The 24,950-nt window shown below is 41.4% G+C and overlaps 1 protein-coding gene across 1 annotated transcript in view; it reads right to left on the bottom strand.

Moving 5' to 3' along the window:
* phf21b (PHD finger protein 21B) overlaps positions 1 to 24,950 on the bottom strand; it is a 197,728-nt gene that overhangs the window by 15,740 nt on the left and 157,038 nt on the right. Inside the window, exons 7-11 of the mRNA XM_067999770.1 lie at positions 24,082 to 24,204; positions 14,868 to 14,919; positions 12,619 to 12,695; positions 8,058 to 8,112; positions 1,436 to 1,458 (exon numbers count right to left, since the gene is read on the bottom strand). Coding sequence (XP_067855871.1) covers positions 1,436 to 1,458; positions 8,058 to 8,112; positions 12,619 to 12,695; positions 14,868 to 14,919; positions 24,082 to 24,204 — 330 coding nt within the window. The remainder of the gene's footprint in view (positions 1 to 1,435; positions 1,459 to 8,057; positions 8,113 to 12,618; positions 12,696 to 14,867; positions 14,920 to 24,081; positions 24,205 to 24,950) is intronic.

Here is a 24,950-nt window from a genome sequence, read left to right as displayed (position 1 = left end):
CAACAGTTGTCCAGTGTTGCGAAGTGAGGCAGAAATCAGAAAAAAAAACGAAATGGTCAAATCAAAATATCAAACCAGCAGTAGAACAGTTCATGTGTAGAGCCACATAGTTTCATTATTGGACAGGCATTGGGGGCAGGAGCAACTACTTTATCCTGGAGGCTGCCTGGCCCTTTAAGCTGTAGTAGCTACTCCCTGACCCTTTAATTCCCCAGTGGCAAGCTCCCAAGTAGCCGACATTTGTATGTTTCTGAGAGTTGAGACAGTGAGTGTTGGAGGCAATTATGTAAGGCATCACACCCAAAACAATTCCTCTCATCTGATTCACCCATTACCATTTCCCAGTAGGGAGTCACTGAATAGCAATCAGGAGTGATTTATTTTTTTTCCCTCCCCTCCCTAGCCTGGGTCAATTGTAATGTTCCTAGTGCAGCACCAGATTAACAAGGCATGGACTGGGAATCAGAACCTGGAACCTTCTGGTCTGTATGATTCAGTTACATAGGACTGGAAATTCCTTGGAGCTGCTCCCACTCCACTGGCTCCAACAGAACTGCGGTGGAAACCTTAACGTGTCTCCACTAGAATTTTCCGGCCATAATGTCTTTACCAACTAAGCCATTGGTGAACTTCACTCAATCAAAATAATAATCAGGATTAGTAGTCACTTAGTGGTAACTTGCCACATTTTAGTAATTTTAACAGCAAGTCCTATTAAACCTCACTAGTTAGTTTTTCTTTAAAAAACAAAAGTAATGACAAAGCTACTTTTTATTTAAAGTATAAGTATACATTTCCCAGCATATCAGAATTAGTACACTTGGTTCGCCGCAGACAGTTACATATGTTTGCAAAGTACATTGCGAATACTTAAAATTATTCAAATGAATAAGCTGTTGCATTATTTTAGAAGCAGCCATTTGTTAAAAAGTGGTTTGGAGAAATTAAAGCTCAGGGAAAAAAGGAGTCTTTTTAGTACTGCACTCAGACACCCTCAATCACAACAATGCAGACACAATCCCCAGAATAAAGAGGCAACAAACAAAAAGAGACAGCTTGTCATTTATATCCTGAGATTACACCATGCTGGAGCTCAATAAATATGGCCAATTATAGCCAACTATTGCAAGCTTTACATGTCCAAAACAGTGTCCTTGAAATTCTGCTTTTTGCAAAAATAATGGATTTCGAATAACTCTTACTGTTTCACTCAATGTAGCTGCATGCTGTCTAGAACACTGCCCTAATGGATCTTACATCTGATAAATATGACATTTTAAAAGCAACAATATTTTTTGGATAAATCACACTCAATGTTTAAATATAAAGATAGATCTTGTACTGTACTTCTCATGTTAGGCATTAAAAAAAAATCTCACAGTTTTGAATACCGAGAGAGTCACACAGAAAAGGCCACAGAATGGAGGAGACATACCTTCCAACAAAGGTCCTCATTGGCTTGCGTGTCAAGGAGAGAGGCAGAAACAGGTTAGTAAGAGCTGGTTTATAAAACAGCCTGGGATCAGGTTAGTAACATGGATTCAGTGAGTAGACCAAGTACCATAGGCAGTGGTTGGAGCTGTATGAATCACTCAAATCATAACATACTATGAGGACACAGTAAATTAGACACTATATCCAGTTGCTTTCAATGGTTGATGGGGGCAGAAGAGGGGAAGAAACTGATTTTTTTTTTGGTGGAGAGAGCTGATAGGAATGCTGTCCTACTGTCTAGAGTTTCTTCCACAGATACACCAGTTTCAGAGTCATTGAAAACTCCCTAATTCCCTGGTTTAAATCATATCTGCTGCTAAGTGCCCAAATTATCTGATTTACTTTGAAAATACCTAGGGCAGAAACAAGATTCATTTGTTTCCTTAGGAAAAATAAAAATTGCATTGATTCCCATTACTTACAGCAAAAGTTGTTCACCTAATAACTTCTCACAATTACTTCTTTGTCCCTCTATTTATATACTGTTTTGTGATGCCAAACAGTTTAAAAAGATTTGGAGCAGTGAAACATATGTGATTACAATTACCCATACATGTTCTGAACATTGTCCATGTTGCCAAGGGAGCGTTGGATGGAGTTTAGGTATTTCACAACAATCAGAGAGGTAAAATTGGAAGGAATGTCACTCATACCATTCATGTACCATCTGTACAGAGTAATAGAGGCCTGTTAATGGTATGTGCAGTTATTATACAGAATAAGATAATAGATACCATCCAAAATTCAAATGAATGGAATAAGCCTGGGAGTTGAGTGATGGCTGCCAGTGAACAGTAAAGGGGTTGGATGGACAGGTAGCTACAAAACCATTATTGAAAAAGTGGCCTATAGCTAAAGGGAAAAAAAACAGCATCATAGATGGGCAAAAATAAACATATACTTCGGAAATTCTTCTCAGCACCCACACTGCAGGACAAATATAGCAGCACAAACTACAACACAATATCGTGCACAAGGCAACCTGCAACACATTCCCTCTTTCCAAAATGTTGTTTTTATTTTTAAAAGGGACAGATGCATCCAAATGGGCATGATCTACATTGGACCAAAATTCTGATATCCAAACTTTGGCTGCAGTTGGGATGTGTTACCCAGAGTAGTATTTAAAAGTATGATAATGTAGATGAACACTAAAATATGTTACCCTATCTCTATTCTCTTCTCCTTCAACAACCTTTCTAACTTAGGAGGAAGTGATTTCAAGTCCTGCCTCAGAAGGCACCAGCAACTGTTTCTAAAACATAAATAATAGACACTAATGTGGCAAAAAGCTTCCCAGACACAAAGCACATAAAAGAAAAAGGAGGTGAAGACTAGAACCCTTTGGATGTGCAGCATACTTTTCAGGTTGCATATGTACCTGTGGTCAGGCAACTCTACATTTGGTCTGAAGTTTTGACCCCACCATTAAAGTGAATAGAGACTTTATGCCTGGTCTCCTCCCTGTTATTTAGCAATGAAAGGAGTTATTCTGTGGCAAAGCTATGTTCCCATGTACCTTCCAAGGCAAAGCAGCAGGATTAACCGTCTGGTAGTAGGAACAGTCAGTTGACTCCTCTCTCCTGTTGCTCGCTTAGTATTTAAATAGGCAAAAAAATTATGACTCTATATAGGATACATTTTAATCATACATTAAGGGAGAGTACCTTAGAAGGGAAGGGAAATCTAGGAGGAATACTATTTGTTCAAAAGATACTGCTGAGTACTAGTGATTATAGTACTGGAATAGCAAACCATAGCAGATAAGTTCAAATCCTACTATGGCAAATTGTGAAATTGAATTTAAAAATCTGGTAATTTGCAGGCTGGCACCAGAAAATAACCATGAAAGCTTCCGATTGTCATAAAACCCAACTAGTTCACTAATGTTGTTCAGGGAAGGGAACCTGCCACCCGTACCTGTTCTTGTCTACATGTAATTCCAGTCCCACACTATGTAGTTGATCTTATTGCCCTCAGGGCAACTAGGGATAAATACTGCCTTGCTGGTGTCACCCAAAGCCCAAATACAAACAAAACATGCCCTCTAAGATCGAACAATGTAAAAAAAGAATGCAGTCATAAAAATATTTACCTTTTCCAAAACATATTACATTTCCTGCCACTATAGAAACCTACTATTTCAGGTCTCCTTGATGCTCTGATGGGGAGGGGTGGTTTAAAGAATGCTCACTTTAATGCTGCAGTAACAACTTCAAAACCCGGCAATTACAGGTCAGTCAGCCTAACGTTGGTAGTTGGAAAACTTTTAGTCAATATTCCGGGACAAAATTAACAGGCACTTGGAAAAATATGGGCTAATAAGTGAAAATCAACATGGATTTGTTAAAGGAAAATCGTGTTTGACTAACTTCATGGAGTTCTTTGATGAAGTAACGGAGAGGGTTGATGAGGGTAATGAGGTTGATGTTGTGTATATGGACTTTCAAAAGGCATTTGATAAAGTACCACATATTAGACTTGTTAGCAAAATTGAAGCCCATGGTATTAAAGGGACAATGGCAGCATGGATACAAAATTGGCTAAGGGAGAGGAAGCAAAGAGTATCAGTGAACGGTTGTTTTTCAGACTTGGAGGAAGTATAGTGGTGTTCTTGATATATATTAATGACCTGAACTTGGGTATACAGGGTATAATTTCAAAGTTTGCAGATGAGATGAAACTCAGAAATGTAATGAACAATGTGGAGGATAGTATCAGACTTCAGGAGAACATAGACAGCCTGATGAAATGGGCAGAAACATAGCAGATGAAATTTAATGAAGAGAAGTGTGAAGTGATACATTTTGATAGGAAGAATGAGGAGAGGCAATATACACTAAATGGTATGATTTCAAAGGGAGTGCTGGAACAGAGAGATCGGGGGTGTATTTCACAAATCTTGAAGGTGGCAGGACAAGTTGAGAAGGCTGTTAATAAAGCCCAGAATCCCATATGCTTTTCTAATAGAGGCATAGAGTACAAAAGCAAGGAAATTATGCTAAACCTTTCTAAAACACTGGTTAGGCCTCAGCTAGAATACTGTGTTCATTTCTGGGCACCACATTTTAGGAAGAATGTCAAGGCATTAAGTGAGGGTGCAGAAGAGAATTACTAAAATGGTACGATCGACGAGGGACTTAAGTTATGTGGAAAGACTGGAGAAGCAGGAGTTGTTCTCCTTAGAGCAGAGACGGTTAAGAGGACATATGAAAGCGGTGTTCAAAATCATGATCGGTTTTGATAGAGTAAATAAGGAGAAACTGTTTCCAGTGGCAGAAGGGTCGGTAATCAGAGGACACAGGTTTAAGGTGATCGGCAAAAGAACCACAGGCGACATGAGGAAACATTTTTTATGCAGCGAGTTGTTATGATCTGGAATGCATTGCCTGAAAGGGTGGTGGAAACAGATTCAATAGTAACTTTCAGAAGAGAATTGGATAAATACTTGGAGGGAAAAAATTTTACAGAGCTATGGGGAAAGAGCAGGGAATGGGACTAATCGGATAGCTCTTTCAAAGAGTCAGTACAGAAACAATGGGCCTCTTGTGCTATATCATAGTATGAATCTATGGAACTATGAAACCAGTCTAGAATCGATATGAAGTTGCCCGAGAATAGGAGAACATGTAACTAGTAACGGATGCAGCACATCAATGGAAAATTGGTCTTCCCTTCCTTTCCATTTATGTGCTTTGAGTTTGTGAGGCTGTTTGCTACATCAGTATTTCTCTCTCTTCAAAAGAATATAAACTGTATAACATGCTTTTCCATTTAGACCAATAATGAACACAGCAGCCTCTTCCAAACTGGTGGCTGACATGTCTTGTTTCAGTACAAATTCTTCAAGCGCTTCTCTTCCTATACATATTTACAGGAATTATCTACAGCAACGCAGGTTATTAAGGCCATTAAAAAGCAAACAAAGCACTGGGGTTCATTTCTAGACAGATGAAATGTAAAGCAGAGAAGCTATGTCGGATTGGATTCAGGAATCGGAAGTACAATTTCAAAATTTGCGGACACCACCAAATTGGGGGGTGTAGTTAATACAAAGGAAGAATGCGTCAAAATGCAACAGGACATCAATAAACTTGCAGAATGGGCGGGTAACTGGCAAATGAATTTCAATATAGATAAGTGTGAGATGGTGCATTTTGGTTGGAAGAATAAGGAAGCCATATACTGTTTGGATAATAAGAGTCTAAACGGGATAGGGGAGCAAAGGGACCTAGGGGAACAGACACACTAATTTTGGTTAGACCACACTTGGGAATATTGTGCACAGTTCTGGTCTCTATTTTATAGAAAGGATGTAGAGACATTGGAGAGGGTGCAAAAAAGATTTCCAAGTATGATACCAGAACTGAGGGGATATCCTTATCAGGAAAGGCTGATCAGGCTGGGGCTCTTTTCTCTAGAAAAGAGAAGGTTGATGGGTGACCTGATAGAGGTCTTTAACATAATGATAGGGTTTGATAAAGTAGATGTACAGAAAACATTTCCACTTGTGGGGGAGTCCAAAACTAGAGGTCATAAATATAAAATAGGCGTTAATAAACCCAATAGGGAATTCAGGAGACACTTCTTTACCCAGAGTGGTAAGAATGTGGAATGTGCTACCACAAGGAGTATTTGAGGCAAATAGCATAGATGCATTTAAGGGGAAGCTAGATAAGCTCATGGGGAAGAAAGGAAGAGAAGGGTATCCTGATAGGGTTAGCTGAAGTAGGGAGGGAGGAGGCTCATGTCCGACATATTCCAGTTGGGCTGAATGGCCTGTAATTCTACGTAAGCATAGATATTCCAATCCCTAATGCTTTGGCACTTGCTTATTCATCTCTAGTTTTATTCACCCTGGATACCCTTTGTTTTTAAAAAAAAATGTGAATTTTTTGCTCATCAAGCAGAGGAATGTTAATGCCGTACAATACAACAGTGTGCATTTTGAACATTTAGTATCAGCATCAGACATTCACTCCCAACTCAGATATATCATAGTTAGATGCAGAGTAAAGTTCTGTCTACTCTGCCCAACAATGGGCTTTAGGCCTAATCTCAGAAGAAGATCCCTTCCATTTACTTGTATATCCTGCTAGTAATATTCTTAAATGTAAATTTTAAAAGATTTAAATTACTAATAAGCCGCATCAAAATGCAGGACCAGTTAAAACAAGGATTAGTTAGGACTGCAACAGTCTTATCAAGTCTCACACATCATATAGGAAACTCCTCCATTTACAGTCTTTCTCAACCTGCAAAGACACGATGTCATGCCACACTAATGACACAAGGTTTAGTTAACTATTTTAAGACAGAGTAAGCGAGTTAAGTGTTACAGATTTAGCTGTTAACTTACAGTGACCTTCTTCACCCAACAAACTAATACACCATTTTTAGTAGCAAAAGAGATCTAAGTAAACATATGATTTAACTTCTGTCTTAATACTTTTAGAGTACTAGTGAGCTTTCACTTAAATGCAAAATTGCTGTCCAGTCCCACCATCCAATAAAATATATATTTTGGAGACCCAGGGGTAAATTTTAACCCAGAGGTGGGAAGAGGGCGGGGTTGGTGGAGAATTCCTTATGGGAAATCTGGAAGTATGGGATTCCCGGATGTACTTACGATTTTGACACAAGGAGGTCTTTCAATTTTTTTTAAAATCGGTTTCCCGACAGGCCAGCCACATTAACAGGCTAGCTGTCAGTCGGATGGGAGAAGAGCCAGGAAGTAGATGGCAGCAGGTAAGTCCTAGATTTGGGGGGGGGGGGGGTTAGTCACCAGGGAAGTCAGCAATCATTTGGGGGTGGGTGGGGGGGGCCGAGGGGGCGGTGAGGGCGTCGAGGAGGCGGCGAGGCGGGAGGGCCGATGGGGCGGCGAGCAGGGGGGGCCGAGGGGGCCAGAGGGCAGAGAACCGAGAGCCGAGGCGGGGGGGCGGCGAGCCGGGGCGGTAAGCAGGGTGGGCTGAAGGGGCGGCGAGCGGGGGGGGCCGAAGGGCAGAGCCGGGGGCGGAGAACGCGGGGGTGGAGATCGTGGTTGGGCGGGGGTGGTCGGAGATCATGGCGAGGGTTCGGTGATCACCAAGGGGGTGGTCAGTCGGTCAATTGATCGATCAATCGCATATGTGGGATCGCTGCAGCTAGGCTTATTGGGCCTTGGGGAAGTACTCCTGCTCCTCTGGGCCCACAAGCTGTGCAATAAAGGCACTTACCTGCTGAGCTGGGCCTTATTGCCTCCTCCCACGTGGAATGAAGCAGAAGGCCCGGGAATCCCGGCCCGCAGGAGTTAAAAAATAAAAAACCTGCCAAAATGGAGGCCCGCAGCCTCCTTAAAAGCTTTCACTGACCAACCTGTTTCCTAAGAGCGGGTTGTGGTCGGCCGCCCCTCGACCTGCCTCCGTTAAAATCCAAAGTGGGCGGGTTGGAGGCGAGTTGGAGTTGGGTTTTAGTTTCTTTTAAAACAATTTTTACCTTCCCTCCCGCCCCCAACCCAACTGTTCATGTGTATTATTAATTGCATTTGTAGAATGAAGGAATTGGATGAACTTAGAAATACATACCTCTCGTTGAAATATATAAAGAACCATTCAGGTAGCTTGTTGCAATTCGTTTACGCTGGGGAAAATATTAACAAAAAAGACTTCATTTAGACAATATTGTTAAAAATGATCAGAATACTTTTTATAAGTAATAACACTTGCATTTATACGGCAAGTTGTCACATCAAAATATTTCAAGAGGCTGTTACGTAGGCAACGGCAACAACAGTTCTGTGCCAAGAGCGTCCCACACTTTTGAGATGAAAATAAATCAATTTGTTTTTAAGGTGGTGCTAACTGATGGGAGGAATGCTGGCCAGACCCTGGGAGAATTTCCACTCTCCTCTGAATAGTGCCATGGGATCTTTTAATGTCCACTGAAATAAACAGATGGGGTCTAGGTTTAATGCTTCATTTTAATCGTGCAGCATCCTCTCAGTACTGCATTAGAATGTCAACCTACATTATGTGCTGAAATCCTGGTGTGGGGCTTAAAACAAGGAGTGAGAGTGCTACCAACCAAGCTGACACTTTTGTGTGTGTGCCATATGTGTAATTAAATACTGCTATTGTGGCACATACCATGTATTAAAGAGCAATCTGGTCACAAGTTTTCTAAATAGCATGACCTTTCAAACAACAGCACTCAGCAGCCTGTGTTGGTAAAAATGTTAATTTTACGAAAAACTCTATCTGAGCTGCATGAGGATTGGTGGAAAGCAAATATTTTAATCAATACTGGGTTAAACACTCAAATCTTTGAAATGAATAATCTTTCTACATTCAGATCAGACACCTGGGATTTCTGGCAGAAACTGGGTGGTAGTGCCTTGAAAATGGTGGGCAATGACCTACCGCTCTATTGCCGCTGTTGTGGCCATGGCAATTTACATCAGGGCCTACCGCTGGATGGCCGGAGTGGCCCCCAGAGTCAGGTGATAGGCCCATTTAAAATGGAAATCGGGGTCTTCTGATGTCAGTAAGACCCCGATTGCCATTTTTGGATAGAACTGGCCGGAATGTGCAGCGTGAGCTGGCTGCCTGGCCAGAGGATCCCCAAAGTTAAATTCCTATTTATTTTTTTTGGAGATGGGTGAGTAGGAGTAGAGCTCCTCCAGGCTCTAGAAATCCAACCTAGGCCGCTGCCACTCCGGCTCCTCTTCAAACATCAGCCCACCCGCCCCACAGACCTACCTTCGGCCAGGCCATGATGTTCTGACGGGCTGCCCCGGGCACTCGAACTCTGGCTGTAGCCCGCCATCCCAATGCACAAGGCTCATTATTATACCCGCTCATTATCAAGAACCTGAATTTCTATTGTGCTTTTAATGTAAAAAAAAACCCAAAGCACTTTGCAAATGAGTGTTGGAAATGGAAGCCAAGCCAAGGAGAGAGGGATTTGACAAGGTGCAAAACTTGCTGGAGGTGGTTTTTGTAAAGATTTTTTTTTAAAAAAAGGTGGAGGGTTGAATAGACAGAAAGAGAGCGAGTTCCAGAGAGCTTTAGTGAGGCAGCTGAAGGCCCTACCACCAGTGGTGGGATGAAGCACGGGAGGGAACGAATAGGAGGCCAAAATCAAGGAAATGGAACGTTCGAAAGGGGTTATGGCTGGAGGAGCTTGGAGCGGTTAGGCTGTGAAGGGATTTAAAGATAATGACAAGGATTTTAAACGTAATTCCTTGGGGAATGGAGAGCCAGTGAAGATCAGCAAGGACAGGGATGATGAACAAATGAGACTTAGTGCAGGATAGGACATAAGCGGTGGAGTTTATGGAAGGACAAGAATGGGAGGCCAGCGACATTGGAATAATTGATTATGAAGGTAACAAAGGCATGTATAAGCGATTTCAGCAGTGAAGGGGTTGAAGTAGGGATGGAGGCAAACAATGTTGTGGAAGTAAGCGATCTTGGTGATGGGATAGGATGTGGGATTTAAAGCTCAGCTCAGGATCGAATATTATGCCACAACTGTGAATAGTCTCACTGAATAGTGAAGCCTGTGGTGGAGACCAAGGACAATGGAGTCAGTTTTTCCAATGTTGAGCTGAAGGAAAAGTGTGCATGTTCAGGATTTAAGAGGAAAGAAAATGTAATTTATATGATTATTTTGCCAAAGGGGGCACTTTTTAAAAAATTCGTTCATGGGATGTGGGCATCGCTGGCGAGGCTGGCATTTATTGCCCATCGCTAATTGCCCTTGAGAAGGTGGTGGTGAGCCGCCTTCTTGAACCGCTGCAGTCCGTGTGGTGACGGTTCTCCCACAGTGCTGTTAGGAAGGGAGTTCCAGGATTTTGACCCAGCGACGATGAAGGAACGGCGATATATTTCCAAGTCGGGATGGTGTGTGACTTGGAGGGGAACGTGCAGGTGGTGTTGTTCCCATGTGCCTGCTGCTCTTGTCCTTCTAGGTGGTAGAGGTCGTGGGTTTGGGAGGTGCTGTCGAAGAAGCCTTGGCGAGTTGCTGCAGTGCATCCTGTGGATGGTACACACTGCAGCCACGGTGCGCCGGTGGTGAAGGGAGTGAATGTTTAGGGTGGTGGATGGGGTGCCAATCAAGCGGGCTGCTTTATCTTGGATGATGTCGAGCTTCTTGAGTGTTGTTGGAGCTGCACTCATCCAACCAAGTGGAGAGTATTCCATCACACTCCTGACTTGTGCCTTGTACATGGTGGAAAGGCTTTGGGGAGTCAGGAGGTGAGTCACTCGCTGCAGAATACCCCTCTCTGACCTACTTTTCTTGGGAAACACCTAAATGTTATTACAACATGCTACTTACCAAAAATCTGCATTTCAAACATGGTCAGTTTTTTCAACCAATTTGAAATTACTAGTTAATCTCCCATGGTATTGCTCGCAGACAAAAATAAACACAAACTGTGTGTCATCCTAAGGCAACTGTCTCTGTTTGTCTTCACTCTAATGCTGTATGTTTACATTTCTCTGTCCTTCAGTTTGCCTTCAACAGGTTGTCTCCCTTTTTGCCTGTTTCATCCTATTTGAACCCAGGTCCATGAGATGAAAGGCCAGTATCTAGCTTATTACATCACCCAGTCCCCTGCGTGATATTACATTTTATTTTGTAAGAGAGTGAGGAGAGGTTAGAAGAAATTTCTTTGTGTAAAGGGTTGTTGGAGTATGAAATGTTTTGCCACAGTGAGTGGCTTGGGCAGATACTATTGTATTTTTTAAAAGGGAAAATTGGGTAAGTATTTGAAGCAGAGTAAGATAAGAGGCTATAGGGAGTGAGCAGGGCAGCGGAATTAGTTTTGGATTGTTCTAGCAAAGAGCCTGCATGGACTCGATGGGCTATACTCCTTTCTGTGATGTAAACTTCTATGGGTATATAGCAGAGTAAATGGGGAGCCAAAATGGGTGCTCAAAGGATTTTGAAAAAAGATTTTTGAGGCCTCCAATGGGTTCCTTTTATGTGCATGTGAATTTTTTTCAGAGAAATGAGTATCCAACAGAAAACTTTTCATTATACACACACATATTTACTATATCTGTAGACCAATCAGATAATCAAGTTTGGCTGAAGAGATTATACATGAGTGAATAGTTTTCACAATTTATTAACTGATGTCAACGATAATAGCAGAGAGATCATAGAAGTTTACAGCAGAGAAGAAAGTCACCCTGCCCATTAACTGTACCAGCTCTGCTAGAGCACGTCGGCCACTGTTTACTGACATCAAAGTATTACGTATAGTACCTGCACAACCAAGCTTCAGTAAGTACTATAGCACGATGCACTTTCATGCATTGACTAACAGAGGCATCTTTCACAAATGTCAGACTTCCATTCTGTCCCTAGTAACGACGGTGACTGAAAGAAACCCAAGGTTAAGATTGCAACTTCATCTGTAAATAATGCATAAAGCAGTAGAGTTTTACTTTCACTATGAAATTTTCAGAAGAAAACCAAACAGATGATTGTCTGATGCCAGTGTAAATATTGCATTTACCAGTACCAGACCTATATAATTAAGAGGACTCACAGGTATAACTCCAATGCAAATTCACTGGATGCTTGATCTAGGAATTCCTTCCTTGATGGCCCAGTTCTATACCAGGATTTGACATTATTGGTGTTAGATCTGTACTAGTAAATACCAAATGTAAAACAAAACAAAGAATTCAATTCTCAAATTATATTTGAAGTGCCACTTTTCATATGTAATGTGTTAAACCACCTAAACTTAAAAAAGCAATCAAAGGACAGTGTAACCTAACAACAACCAGTGTTCCAACCACTGTTAAAACTGCCAAACTTTTAATTTGACTCCTTTTAGCTTGAGGAAATGTAACATTTAAACATGGCTGGAACATTTGTAGAAATTCTTGGGCTTTATTCTACTTCACTATTAATATTAATCAAAGTAGTAGATTACAGAAAATGACAATAAGTTATTACTTGTGTGCAATGCACATATTATTCTGTGTGCATGCTAGGACCGTAGAGGAGAATAAACTACATCAAGCGGATCTTGATGAGATGGGGACTGGGCCTGTGTTTGGCAAATGGCATTTAACTGATTCAGAAAAGCATCATGTCATCCAAACATAGAATAATGTCATTTACCTCTGGCTCAAACAATCCGCTGTATGTTGGATTAGCTGTGCTTCTTCTCTTTCTTTCCTGGCGTCTGCTTTGGATTTCTGTAACCATGAGAACATTTTTGTTCCAATCAAAGAAATCCCTAATGTTTTGTTTTAAACAAAAACTGATTAATTAAAAGAAATATGTTTTAAAGGCTATAGGTTCTCGTGTTTTCTTTAGTGGTGCTCATTAATTTTAGCTTCAATGGTGTGATAAAAAAGGCCCTATATTTTACCACGTCACTATCACTAATCAATTTATGGTACCTATAATTCGAACACTATATAAAAAACACAAGTAGAGGATTTAGATTACTCTCAAAAGCTAGTAATGTGGCAGAATAAAAACATCTGTTCCTGTAACATACAGAGAAAGCATCTCTAATAGGACTTTTAATTGGCTCTATTTCGAATCCTTGTAATCTTCAGAAAAAGGATTAGAAAAGTGGAAGGCAGAGATAACTTGGAAAAAGCACATCTATCGCTGGGAAAAGTGCAAGGAAATAGTCAATTGTCCCAATTAAATTTTATGTATTCCCCACATAGCTGTAATGATTTCTGATAGAAATGCACTTCCACAGTAAGCTAAACTTTTGGCTTAAATCATAAATTGAGACGAGTATGCTGTTTACAGATCATTCTCAAGTTGAACAATGCAGGCTCGACATACTTGCCCTAGGGATGAATAACAATTTAATGGATTTGTCTCAGCAAATTCTCCTCGAGAACCAGAGGCAAGGAATCATTTTGTTAAGAAGCAAACATTTCATTTTACACTAAAAAGTGTTTAATCATATTAGGAATTACTGGTCTGTTATAAAGGTGGCCTACAAATAGTTCTGGTGTTAGGTCGTTGTGACTCCTGATCGGATGGTTAGAATTTGAATTCTAGACTCAACTAGTATAATAAAAATCCAATTAGTGTATTATTGGCTTAATGCCCTCCTCTCCCCTCCCCACGTCAAATAGGATCATAAAAGGAGAAATGTGAAAATCTGAACTAAAAACAGAGAATGCTGCAAGTCTACAGCCTGCCCATCAGCATTGGTAAAGAGAAAATGCAAGGTAACATGGAGTTGATTAAAGGTCAGAAACATTTTTTTTATATAGATGCAAATATATCTCCTTTTCCAACATTTTCTATTTTTATTTCAAATGGGATCATACGGACTTGGAAACAAGTGTCAAAACAATTGTACATACAAAACTCAAATAATTTTCCTGAAAGATATAATACAGTCCTCAGGGTATTAGCCTAATGTCATTAGCCCATGATGTTAATGAATCTGTTGTCATACCATAAGCTCACCCAGTTTCTCAAGTGAGAAATTACATAAATGGATGTCTCTCTTCAAATGACCTGGTGATGAAAAGATCATGACATTCACACCATGCCAACACTGAGGTTTAAACCTCAAATCTGTAACCTCCCCCAATGACTTTGTGGAAAAATGCATGCTGTGGTAATAAAACTCTCTCTACCATTTTTGTATTCTGGCAGCTACTGTTTTCTTTTGCCGGAATTGTTTAAATCTATTTACTTCAGCACTATTTTTTTTTGATCAGGTGGGTGTTAGCTGTACAGTTTAAAAATCTTCTGGTTTCCCTTATGAATACTATCTTTCTTTTAAAAGTTACTCATATTTCCCCAAGATGTACTACAGAATACCCTTTTAAGTACAAAGCAGCATTCCATTCCAACCGGATTTCTGCTCAGGATGATCACAACAGTGTGTAATCTTGCACCATTTACATTCTCCTGCACGCTGATTCAGTTAGTGTATACATGAGTATTTGACTACCAGCTGGACACGTGCAATCAACTTTCTTTCACGACATGAAAGGGCAGGGATATGGCATTTTTCACCAAACCAGTGCAAATGGTTAAGTTCACTGAAATTCAGCATTGAGATGTGGCAAATCTGAATGAATGGCTAAAAGCAAAATACTGGACATGTGAAAAAAAACAGAAAATGCTGGCAACACTCAGCAGGTCAGGCAGCATCTGTGCCGAGAGGAGGGTAGGGTTAACGTTTCAGGTTAACCCACACTGTTCTTGCAGAACTTCTGCCAGCTGCTTCAGGATTCACAGTAAACAGACTTATGGTAACAGGTCAGCTAAAAACCTTCTGGATCAAGGATAGTGCCTGCCGCAGAGGAGAATCCAAGACACAAAGAATTTGCTTTTTAAAAAAAAATTAGCACTGATTCATAAAATGCAATTTGACTTACCTTCCAGGTGCTCTGTAGTAACCAGGCCTAGGGACACCATAAAGGCAAGTTTCTGAAAATTAAAAAAAATATATTATTGGCAGTCTCCACGAAGACAGTCCCACTAAGGGGCAATGATTCTTAACACTAAGATGAGCATCTGCTGCTCTGCTAATCACGGGTCTGACCTGCTCTTCGGAATTAATGCACAACTCACTAGAAATGTCTCTTGGCCAAACTGTCAATTTTATATTACCTGCTTGTTACTTTGCTGTAATAGAATGACACAACATAAACTTATAGAAAGGTTATATATGGTCATTTACTTTACTGGAGGTACAGGACAAAGCCCTCTTATGAGCAAATGTGTTCTGTCAAACAAAGGAACAGGAGTAGGCCAATCAGCCCCTTGAGCCAGTTCGGACATTCAATCAGATCATGTATCTTAAATCCATTTACTCGCCTTGGTTCTATCTTCATTCAGAGGTTTCTGAACCTTTGGAATTCTCTACCCCACAGAGCTGTGGTTGCTCAGTCGCTGAGTATATTCAAGACTGAGATCGATCGATTTTTGGATAGATTTCAAGGGAATCAAGGGATATGGGGATAGGGCAGAACGTGGAGTTGAGGTCGAAGATCAGTCATGATCTTATTGAATGGCGGAGCAGGCTCGAGGGGCGGTACGGCCTACTCCTGCTCCTGTTTCTTATGCTCTTATCACTTAATACCCCTACCTAACAAAAATCTATCAATCTCCGTTTTGAAATTTTCAATTGATCTAACCTCAACAACTTTTTGGGGGAAAAATGTTCCAGATTTCCACTACCCTTTGTGTGAAGAAGTGCTTCCTCATCACTCCTGAATGGCCTAGCTCTAAATTTTAAGGTTATGTCCCCTTGTTCTGGACTTACCCATCAGAGGAAATAGTTTCTCTCTATCTACCCTATTAAATGCTTTAATGAGCTTAAACACCTCAATTAATTCACGCCTTAATCTTCTATATTCAAGGGAATACAAGCCTAGTCTATGCAACCTGTCCTCATTATTTAACACTTTTAGCCCCAGCATCATTCTGGTGAATGTGTGCTGCACTCCCTCTAAGGGCAATATATCCTTCCTGAGGTGTGGTGCCCAGAACTGAACACAGTACTCCAGATAGAATCTAACCAGTGCTTTATATAACTTTAACATAACTTCTATCCCTTTATATTCCAGTCCCCTTGGGATAAAGGCCAACATTTCATTAGCCTTTTAAATTATTTTTTGTACCTGTCCACTAGTTCTTAGCGATTTCTGTACATGGACCCCTAAATCTCTCTGCTCCTCCACAGCTTCTAGCTTCTCACCATTTAGAAAATACTCTGATTTTATTTCTTAGGTCCAAGGTGGATGACGTCACACTTCCCCACACTGAACTCCATCTGCCACAGTTTTGCCCACTTACTTAATTTATCAATGTCCGTTTGCAACTATCTGCTACCGTCTACACTACTTACTGTGCCACCTAACTTAGTGTCAGCAAACTTGGATATACAGCTCTCTATTCCTTCATCTATGTCATTGATAAATATAATAAAAAGCTGAGGCCACAGTACAGATCCTTGGGGGACACCATTAGTCACATCCTGCCAATTGAAGTACATACCCATTATCCCTACTCTCTGTATCCTACCTCCTAACCAATTCCCTACCTATGTTGATAGGTTGCCTCCAATTCCATGTGCTTTCATTTTTGCTAACAGTCTCTTGTGCGGAACCTTATCGAATGCCTTCTAGAAGACCATATAAATAATATTCACCCTTATCTATGTGTCAAATTAGTGACCTCCTCAAAAAATTCAACTAGGTTAGTTAGACATGACATACCTGCTACAAATCCATGCTGTACAGGATGCATGGGGACTAGCAGCAGAATTTTTGTGGGGCCAGGAGGTTGCACTCCAGTCCCACAGAAATAATGAAAAAAAAATTTGTGGCTCATTTGTGGAGAAGTTTGCAGCAGTCTCTTCGAGGATTGGTGGTTTGGATCCTCCACACCATGCACTTCCCAGCCATTGGTCCAAATATTGATAAAACGTTGTTTAAGGTGGGAGCGCTGACCACCCATTTCGAGACTCACTCTAAAATCATGTTGGGTGGGTCTCGGGCAGCCAAATGGCAGTATTTGTTTTATTTTAAATTTTGTCGCTTACCACCCAATTTTCCATTTGAAAATCACCCCCCATTTTTTCTTGAGTTCTCCAAAGTCAGTTCCTTCATATGTCTTGCAGGTCCATCAAATATCTACCACCTCTTATCTTTAATAGCTTCGCCCTTAATCCTCCTTCAGCTATTGATATTCTTGGCCTCACTATCCTGTCTGATCTTAAATGAAACTTCTGCATCTTCCCCATTGCTAAAGCTACCTCCAGGAGCTTTGGTTTCCTATTCTTAGCTATTTCTTTCATCTTCAAAATGTCAACTATAAAACACAAGTCTGTTCAAGATTTGGATACTGCAGCAGTATCTGGGGAGGTTCTTATAATACCTCGTCTTCCACTCCTGAACTGAATACAAGAAAAAGCTTGATCATATGATAGGCAAGCTTTCAGAATATGCCTCCAACTTCACTTGAAGTGCTGCTTTTAATGTTTTGTAAACACGAATCCCCAAATCCCTCTGCTCTTCCACATCATTCAACCTTCCCCATAAAAAGTATAATTATTACTTTTATTTCATTTAACCAAAATGTACCACCTCACACTTACTCATATTGAATACCATCTGTCACTTGTTTTGCCCATTCCGCCATCTTATCAACATCACCTTGCAGCTTCCTTTGGTCCTCAGAGTCATTTAGTATACCTCCTATTTTAGCATCAACTGAAAATTAGACACCACTCCATCGAATCCTACATCTAAATTATTGATAGACCACTTCTGTTTACGGTGTACGAGAACAGACACCACTTCCAACCACTCTGAAAAATTGTTTTCAACTCCTGCTCTTATTTTCTCCCTTCTAAGTTTTAAAAATTTAATTTGCTACCCTTCCCCAATTCCATACTCGTTAACCTTCTCCAGTAGTCTCGTGTATGGTACATTGTCAAAGGCTTCCTGTAAGTCCATGTACACCATATCTACTGCATTTCATCCATCTATTGGATCTGTCACTTCCTCAAAGAATCCTCAGATTTGTTAAGTAGGATCTTCCTTTCTGAAATATGTGTTGACTGCTTCTAATTATTTTCTCTTCATCTAGATATGTGGTAATTTCATCTTTAATTAAAGATATCAAAACTTTCCCTTCCACAGATGTTAAACTAAATGGCCTATAATTACCCAGGCTTCTCTTCCTTTTTGAAAATGGGTATTATAGTGGTTACTTTCCAGTCGTCCTGAACATATTCACTCTCAATCGAACCCTGAAATATAATTTCTAGGGTCTGTGCTATTTCTTCCCCAATTTCCCTCAGGATCCTAGGGTGTACCTGTAAGGTCCAGACACTTTGATCTCCTTTAGCTGAACTAAGTTCTCAAATATTTTTCTTTTATTTATAATGTCACTGAGCGGCTACAGGGCATTCTCAAGGGGGAGGGGGAGCAGGCAGAGGTCGTGGTCCACATTGGGACCAACGACATAGGTAGGAAGGGAGATGAGGTCCTGCATCAAGAATTTAGGGAGCTAGGTAGCAGATTAAAGAGCAGGACCTCAAAGGTTGTAATCTCTGGATTACTCCCAGTGCCACGGGCTAGTGAGTATAGAAATAGGAGGATAGAACAGATGAATGCGTGGCTAAAGAGTTGGTGCAGGAGGGAGGGTTTCAGTTTCCTGGATCACTGGGCCTGCTTCTGGGGAAGGTGGGACTTGTACAAGTCGGACGGGTTGCACCTGAACCAGAGCGGGACAAATATCCTTGCGGGGAGGTTTGCTAGCACTGTTGGGGGGGGGGGGTTTAAACTAACTTGGCAGGGGGATGGGATACAGAGTGGAGCTACAATAGGGGGTGATGTGCAGCCAAATATAGAGAAAAAAACAAGTCAGCTTGGAAGACAGGGCAAATATGTGAGGGCAAGGCTGGATGGCATCTATTTTAATGCAAGGAGTCTTGCGAATAAGGTGGATGAACTGAAGATGTTGATAAACACATGGGAGTATGATATTGTTGCTGTCACAGAGACATGGTTGAGGGAGGGGCAAGACTGGCAGCTCAATATTCCGGGGTACAGAATCTTCAGGCGAGACAGAGGGGGAGGTATAAGAGGAGGGGGGGTCGCAATATTAATTAAAAAATCAATTACTGCCATAAGGAGGGATGATATATTAGCAGGTTCCTCTAATGAGGCCATATGGGTGGAGCTTAAAAACAAAAAGGGGGCAAGCACTTTGATGGGAGTGTACTATAGGCCCCCAAACAGTCAGGGGGAGATAGAGGAACAGATATGGAGGCAAATCTCAGAAAATTGTGCAAATAATAGGGTAATAATAGTGGGGGATTTCAACTTCCCCAATATTAACTGGGATACTCAGAGTGTAAAAGGCTTAGAGGGTACAAAATTCTTAACGTGCATCCAGGAGAGCCTTTTGAGCCAGCATGTAGAAAGTCCTACAAGAGAGGGGGCGGTACTGGACCTAATTCTAGGGAATGTGGCCGGCCAAGTGGAAGAAGTGCTAGTAGGTGAGCACTTTGGTGACAGTGACCATAATTCGGTGAGATTTAAGGTGGTCATGGAAAAGGACAGGGAGGGGCCGGAAATAAAGGTTCTAAATTGGGGGAAGGCCGATTTTAATAGGATAAGGCAGGATCTGGCCAAAATGGACTGGGATCAGCTGCTTGTAGGAAAATCCGCATCGGAGCAATGGGAGTCTTTCAGAAGGGAGATTGAGACCATACAATGGCAACATGTTCCCGTAAAGGTCAAGGGTGGTTCCAAGAACTCCAGGGAACCTTGGATGTCAGGGGATATACGAGAATGGATTAGGAAAAAAAGGAGGGCTTTTGGCAGATACAAAAGGCTAAAGACGGAGGAAGCCCTAGAGGAGTACAAAAAGTGCAGGGGGATACTTAAAAAAGAAATTAGGAGATCAAGGAGGGGCCATGAAATAACACTGGCGAGCAAAATAAAGGAAAATCCTAAGATGTTTTATAAGTATATTAAGGGTAAGAGGATGACTAGGGAAAAAATAGGGCCCATTAGGGACAAAAATGGCAATCTGTGTGTGGAGCCGGCAGATGCAGGAGGGGTTCTAAATGAATTTTTTGCATCTGTTTTCACTATGGAGAAGGACGATGTAGACATAGAAATACGGCAGGGGGACTGTGATATACTCGAACATATTAACATCGAGCGGGAGGAGGTATTGGCGGTTTTAGCAGGCCTAAAAATGGATAAATCCCCAGGCCCGGACGAAATGTATCCCAGGCTACTGTGTGAGGCAAAGGAGGAGATTGCGGGGGCTCTGACACATATATTCAGAACCTCTCTGGCCACAGGGGATGTGCCAGAGGACTGGAGAACCGCTAATGTAATACCATTATTCAAGAAGGGGAGTAGGGAAAAACCGGGGAACTACAGGCCAGTGAGCCTAACATCAGTGGTAGGAAAATTATTGGAAAAAATTCTGAAGGACAAAATTAGTCTCCACTTGGAGAAGCAAGGATTAATCAGAGATAGTCAACATGGCTTTGTCAAGGGAAGATCATGTCTGACTAATTTGATTGAATTTTTTGAGGGGGTGACGAGGCGTGTGGATGAGGGTAACGCAGTGGATGTGGTATACATGGATTTCAGTAAGGCCTTCGATAAAGTCCCCCACAGGAGACTGGTCAAGAAGGTACGAGCCCATGGAATCCAGGGTGCCTTGGCACTTTGGATACAAAACTGGCTTAGTGGCAGAAGGCAGAGGGTGATGGTCGAAGGTTGTTTTTGTGACTGCAAGCCTGTGGCCAGTGGGGTACCACAGGGATCGGTGCTGGGTCCCTTGCTGTTTGTGGTCTACATTAATGACTTGGATATGAATGTAAAAGGTATGATCAGTAAGTTCGCTGATGATACAAAAATTGGTAGGGTGGTAAATAGCGAGGAGGATAGCCTCAGTCTGCAGGACGATATAGATGGGTTGGTCAGATGGGCGGAACAGTGGCAAATGGAATTTAACCCGGAAAAGTGCGAGGTGATGCACTTTGGAGGGACTAACAAGGCAAGGGAATACACAATGAATGGGAGGACCCTAGGCAAGACAGAGGGTCAGAGGGATCTTGGTGTGCAAGTTCACAGATCCCTGAAGGCGGCGGAACAGGTAGATAAGGTGGTAAAGAAGGCATATGGGATACTTGCCTTTATTAGCCGAGGCATAGAATATAAGAGCAAGGAGGTTATGATGGAGCTGTATAAAACACTGGTTAGGCCACAGCTGGAGTACTGTGTGCAGTTCTGGTCGCCACACTACAGGAAGGATGTGATCGCTTTGGAGAGGGTGCAGAGGAGATTCACCAGGATGTTACCAGAGCTGGAGCGCTTCAGCTATGAAGAGAGACTGGGAAGATTGGGTTTGTTTTCCTTGGAGCAGAGGAGGCTGAGGGGGGACATGATTGAGGTGTACAAAATTATGAGGGGCACAGATAGGATGGATACTAAGGAGCTTTTTCCCTTCGTTGAGGGTTCTATAACAAGGGGACATAGATTCAAGGTAAAAGGCGGGAGGTTTAGAGGGGATTTGAGAAAGAACTTTTTCACCCAGAGGGTGGTTGGAGTCTGGAACTCACTGCCTGAAAGGGTTGTGGAGGCAGGAACCCTCACAACATTCAAGAAGCATTTGGATGAGCACTTGAAATGCCATAGCATACAAGGCTACGGACCAAATGCTGGAATATGGGATTAGAGTAGACAGGGCTGATGGCCGGCGCGGACACGATGGGCCGAAGGGCCTCTATCCGTACTCTATGACTCTATGACTCTAATATCTTTCATCTTATTTTAAACAATTTAAAATTATTAAAAATCCTCCCCAAAATGCCTCTCTTTCATAAGCAAAGTACTCGTTAAGTATCCTCACCAATTTCTGTTCATCCTCTAATTCACTACCACTCCTGTCATGGGTCCTACTCCACATTTAATAATTCTCCTTTTACTGATATATGTGAAATATTTTACTGTTCTTTTTAATATTTGAGAGTTTCTCCTCATACTCCCTCTTTGTGCTCCTTATCCCTCTCTTAACCTCTTTCCATATTTTCAATCATATCTCATTTTATTATTTCCAACCTTTTTACTTATCCATGGCATCCTGAAACTTGAAGTAGTATCCTTTTTTAAATTGCATATATTTATTATGCAAATTTGCAACTTACTTTTTAAAAAGTATCCCATTGTTGATCTATAGTCCTCTGTGGCAATTTGTCTTTCCACCTCACTTCAATTAGCTCACTCATCTTTCTAAAATCTGCCCCTTTGTGATATGATGTTCTTGTTTTTTTAGTATGATAGAAAATAAGGAAAGGGGTTAAGAGAGGGATAAGGAACGTAAAGAGGGAGTAAGAGGAGAAACTCTCAAATATTAAAAAGAACAGTAAAATATTTTACAAATATATCAGTAAAAGGAGAATTATTAAACGTGAAATGGGATGAGTGGTAGTGAATTAGAGGACGAACAGAAATTGGTGAGGATACTTAATAAGTACTTTGCACCAGTGTTTATGAGAGAGAGGCATTTTGGGGACGATTTTTAATAATTTTAAATACAATAAATTGCTTTGATGTGCAGTCACTGTTATATAGGCAAACATGTCAAACTATTAGTACATGGTAATGTCCCACAAACAGCAATGAGGTGAATGACCAGATAATCTATATTTCACGCTGTTGGTTAAGGCAAGAACATTTGCCAAGACACCAGGAGAACTGCCTGCTCTTCTTCAAACACTACCATGGAATTTTTAAAATCCACCTGATTCACTAACCAATCTAGTTTAAAAATCAAAAACCACCATGTGTTAGATCACCCCTTTCCCTCCCCTAAAAGAGCAAACTCTTTCTGTGGTATGGTTCCACAGATGTCGGCTGGTTTCCAATACCACACCCAAGTGCTTCAAATGTGCAACTACACAGCTCATCAGCTGTTTAACTATGAGCATCACAGCCTCACCCAAAGTCCACACACATGCACTTTCCAGCAGGATGGATATGTATGTATGTAAATCTCCCATGGCATTGCTCACAGTGAGTAATTGTACTTTGTGATCGAGAAGCAGCAATAAAGGGAAACTTTGTGAAATTAAATACATTACAGGAAAAACAAAAATACTATTAAAAAAAACAGGGCTTACAAGTAAGCAATTTCAGTGAAAGTAAAACTACAGAATTCTCCTCTCATCAGGTTAGGGAATGCGACATTCGGGATCAATGATCTTCTGGAGCGAAAACCGGAGCACATCTTTCAGAGGGTGTGAGGGAGGAATCAGGAGCAATGAATCATCAGATCCTCTACAACACGACTGTTGTTGGGTGAAAACCAGGAACTGGCGAAGCTCTCTCCTCTCATCAGGTGAGGCTGTGGGAACAGGGAGCAATATTGGGGACCAATAATCCTTTGGAGTGGTAACCAGAGTGGGCCACTCATTTAGTCAATTGAACTGAAACAGGCTCATCAGGTTGGGATCAGAAACTGGAGCAGGCCTCTCAAAGTGAGGGGTGAGGTTTGGGAACTGGAACAGGGCTTCTGGATGGGTCAGGATAGGGAACTGAGATGGGTCTGTTCCTTTGGGTCAGATTGGGAGGAATAACAAAGAATGAAGTGGAAATAAATTACTCAATTAAAACTTAACTGACTTGTAGGACCAATTTAACTGAAAGGAAAAAATAAAATAGCAGAGGAGGAGGAAGGCACTATGAAAAGGCACAACAGCAGCCCAGTGGCAGAAGATTATGTCATCACACCAAGACAGGCAACTGTGGACATAGGCAATTGCCATTATAAATGTCTGCCTACTAAAATATTGACAAATGAGTTTCCAAAAAATTCTGACAACAGCAAAGAAAGATTTGTGAGAAGTGTAAGCCCTACGCAAAGTTTTTAATATATAGATTAGGGTAGATGAATCCTGACAATAAGCTGCATCCCATTGCTCACAATGTTCTTTTGTCCTTTGCTATTACACCTTCCCCCTTAAACAATTCATTTAAAAGTTGTGTACAACTGCAAATTTAAAGTAAGGAAATGTAACCACTTCCTCTTCTTCACTTTGAATAAGTTTACCTCAGGATTTTCTTCTCTCTTCGATTTTGTGGAAAGATGGCCCTGAGATTGTTCTCCTGAAGTTTTCCTTTTTTCTGTCAGATGTTCTGTTTGGGTCTGACTTTGTGGCTGAATGATTAATACCTACAAAAATGACAAAGTGAGTGAGCAGCTTGCCATACATTCACAAGATTCCACTTTTAATATACACAAGACTATGCACTCAAGTAATGGAAAGATCTTGAACACTACATTCTGATGATGAAAGAAACCCAAAGATGTGGAACATTAACTTACAAAAACATCTTCAGGACAAGCTCATGAAGTAAATAAATGTAAATTTACTATTTAGGACAGGATTAACCTTGACCTGACACTTAATCCAGTAATAACTGAGGGTTTCCCAACGTGCACTGCCACTTGCCACTCCCTCCTGCCTCCTCTCACCGCCCACACCTTCCCACCCCAAGTCGAGTACTCATGCCTTTCCCCACATTTGCCACGGTCAACCTGCCCCCAATAAACCTACATCACCATGCTTTGCTTAGCAGCAAACCGCATCATCACCCCCAATGCTCCCACACCCCTGCCATTCCACTACTCTCGGTCTTTCTGATACCCCATTTCCATCTCCCAGTCCTACTAGAACCTGGAACCCGCTTCCCAGTGCTCTCAAACAGTTGGACCATTCTCCCATCCCTCAGCCTTTATCTCCTACCACCGTCGAGCACTCAGGCCTTCTTGTTCTCTTCCACCAACTTTTGCTACCATGTTTTACTACTCCAACTCTGAATGCCTATTCCCTTCTGCCACTTACAACTCCCTCCTACTACATTGTATTCCAAATGCTAAACCTTCTCCATTCCCACACTCCTAACACCTTTTCCTAC

This window comes from Heptranchias perlo, chromosome 18 (assembly GCF_035084215.1).
Source record: "Heptranchias perlo isolate sHepPer1 chromosome 18, sHepPer1.hap1, whole genome shotgun sequence".
In the NCBI taxonomy this organism is placed as follows: domain Eukaryota; kingdom Metazoa; phylum Chordata; class Chondrichthyes; order Hexanchiformes; family Hexanchidae; genus Heptranchias; species Heptranchias perlo.
Note: the sequence above shows the minus strand (reverse complement) of the source record. Positions and strands in the feature narration are given on the sequence as shown.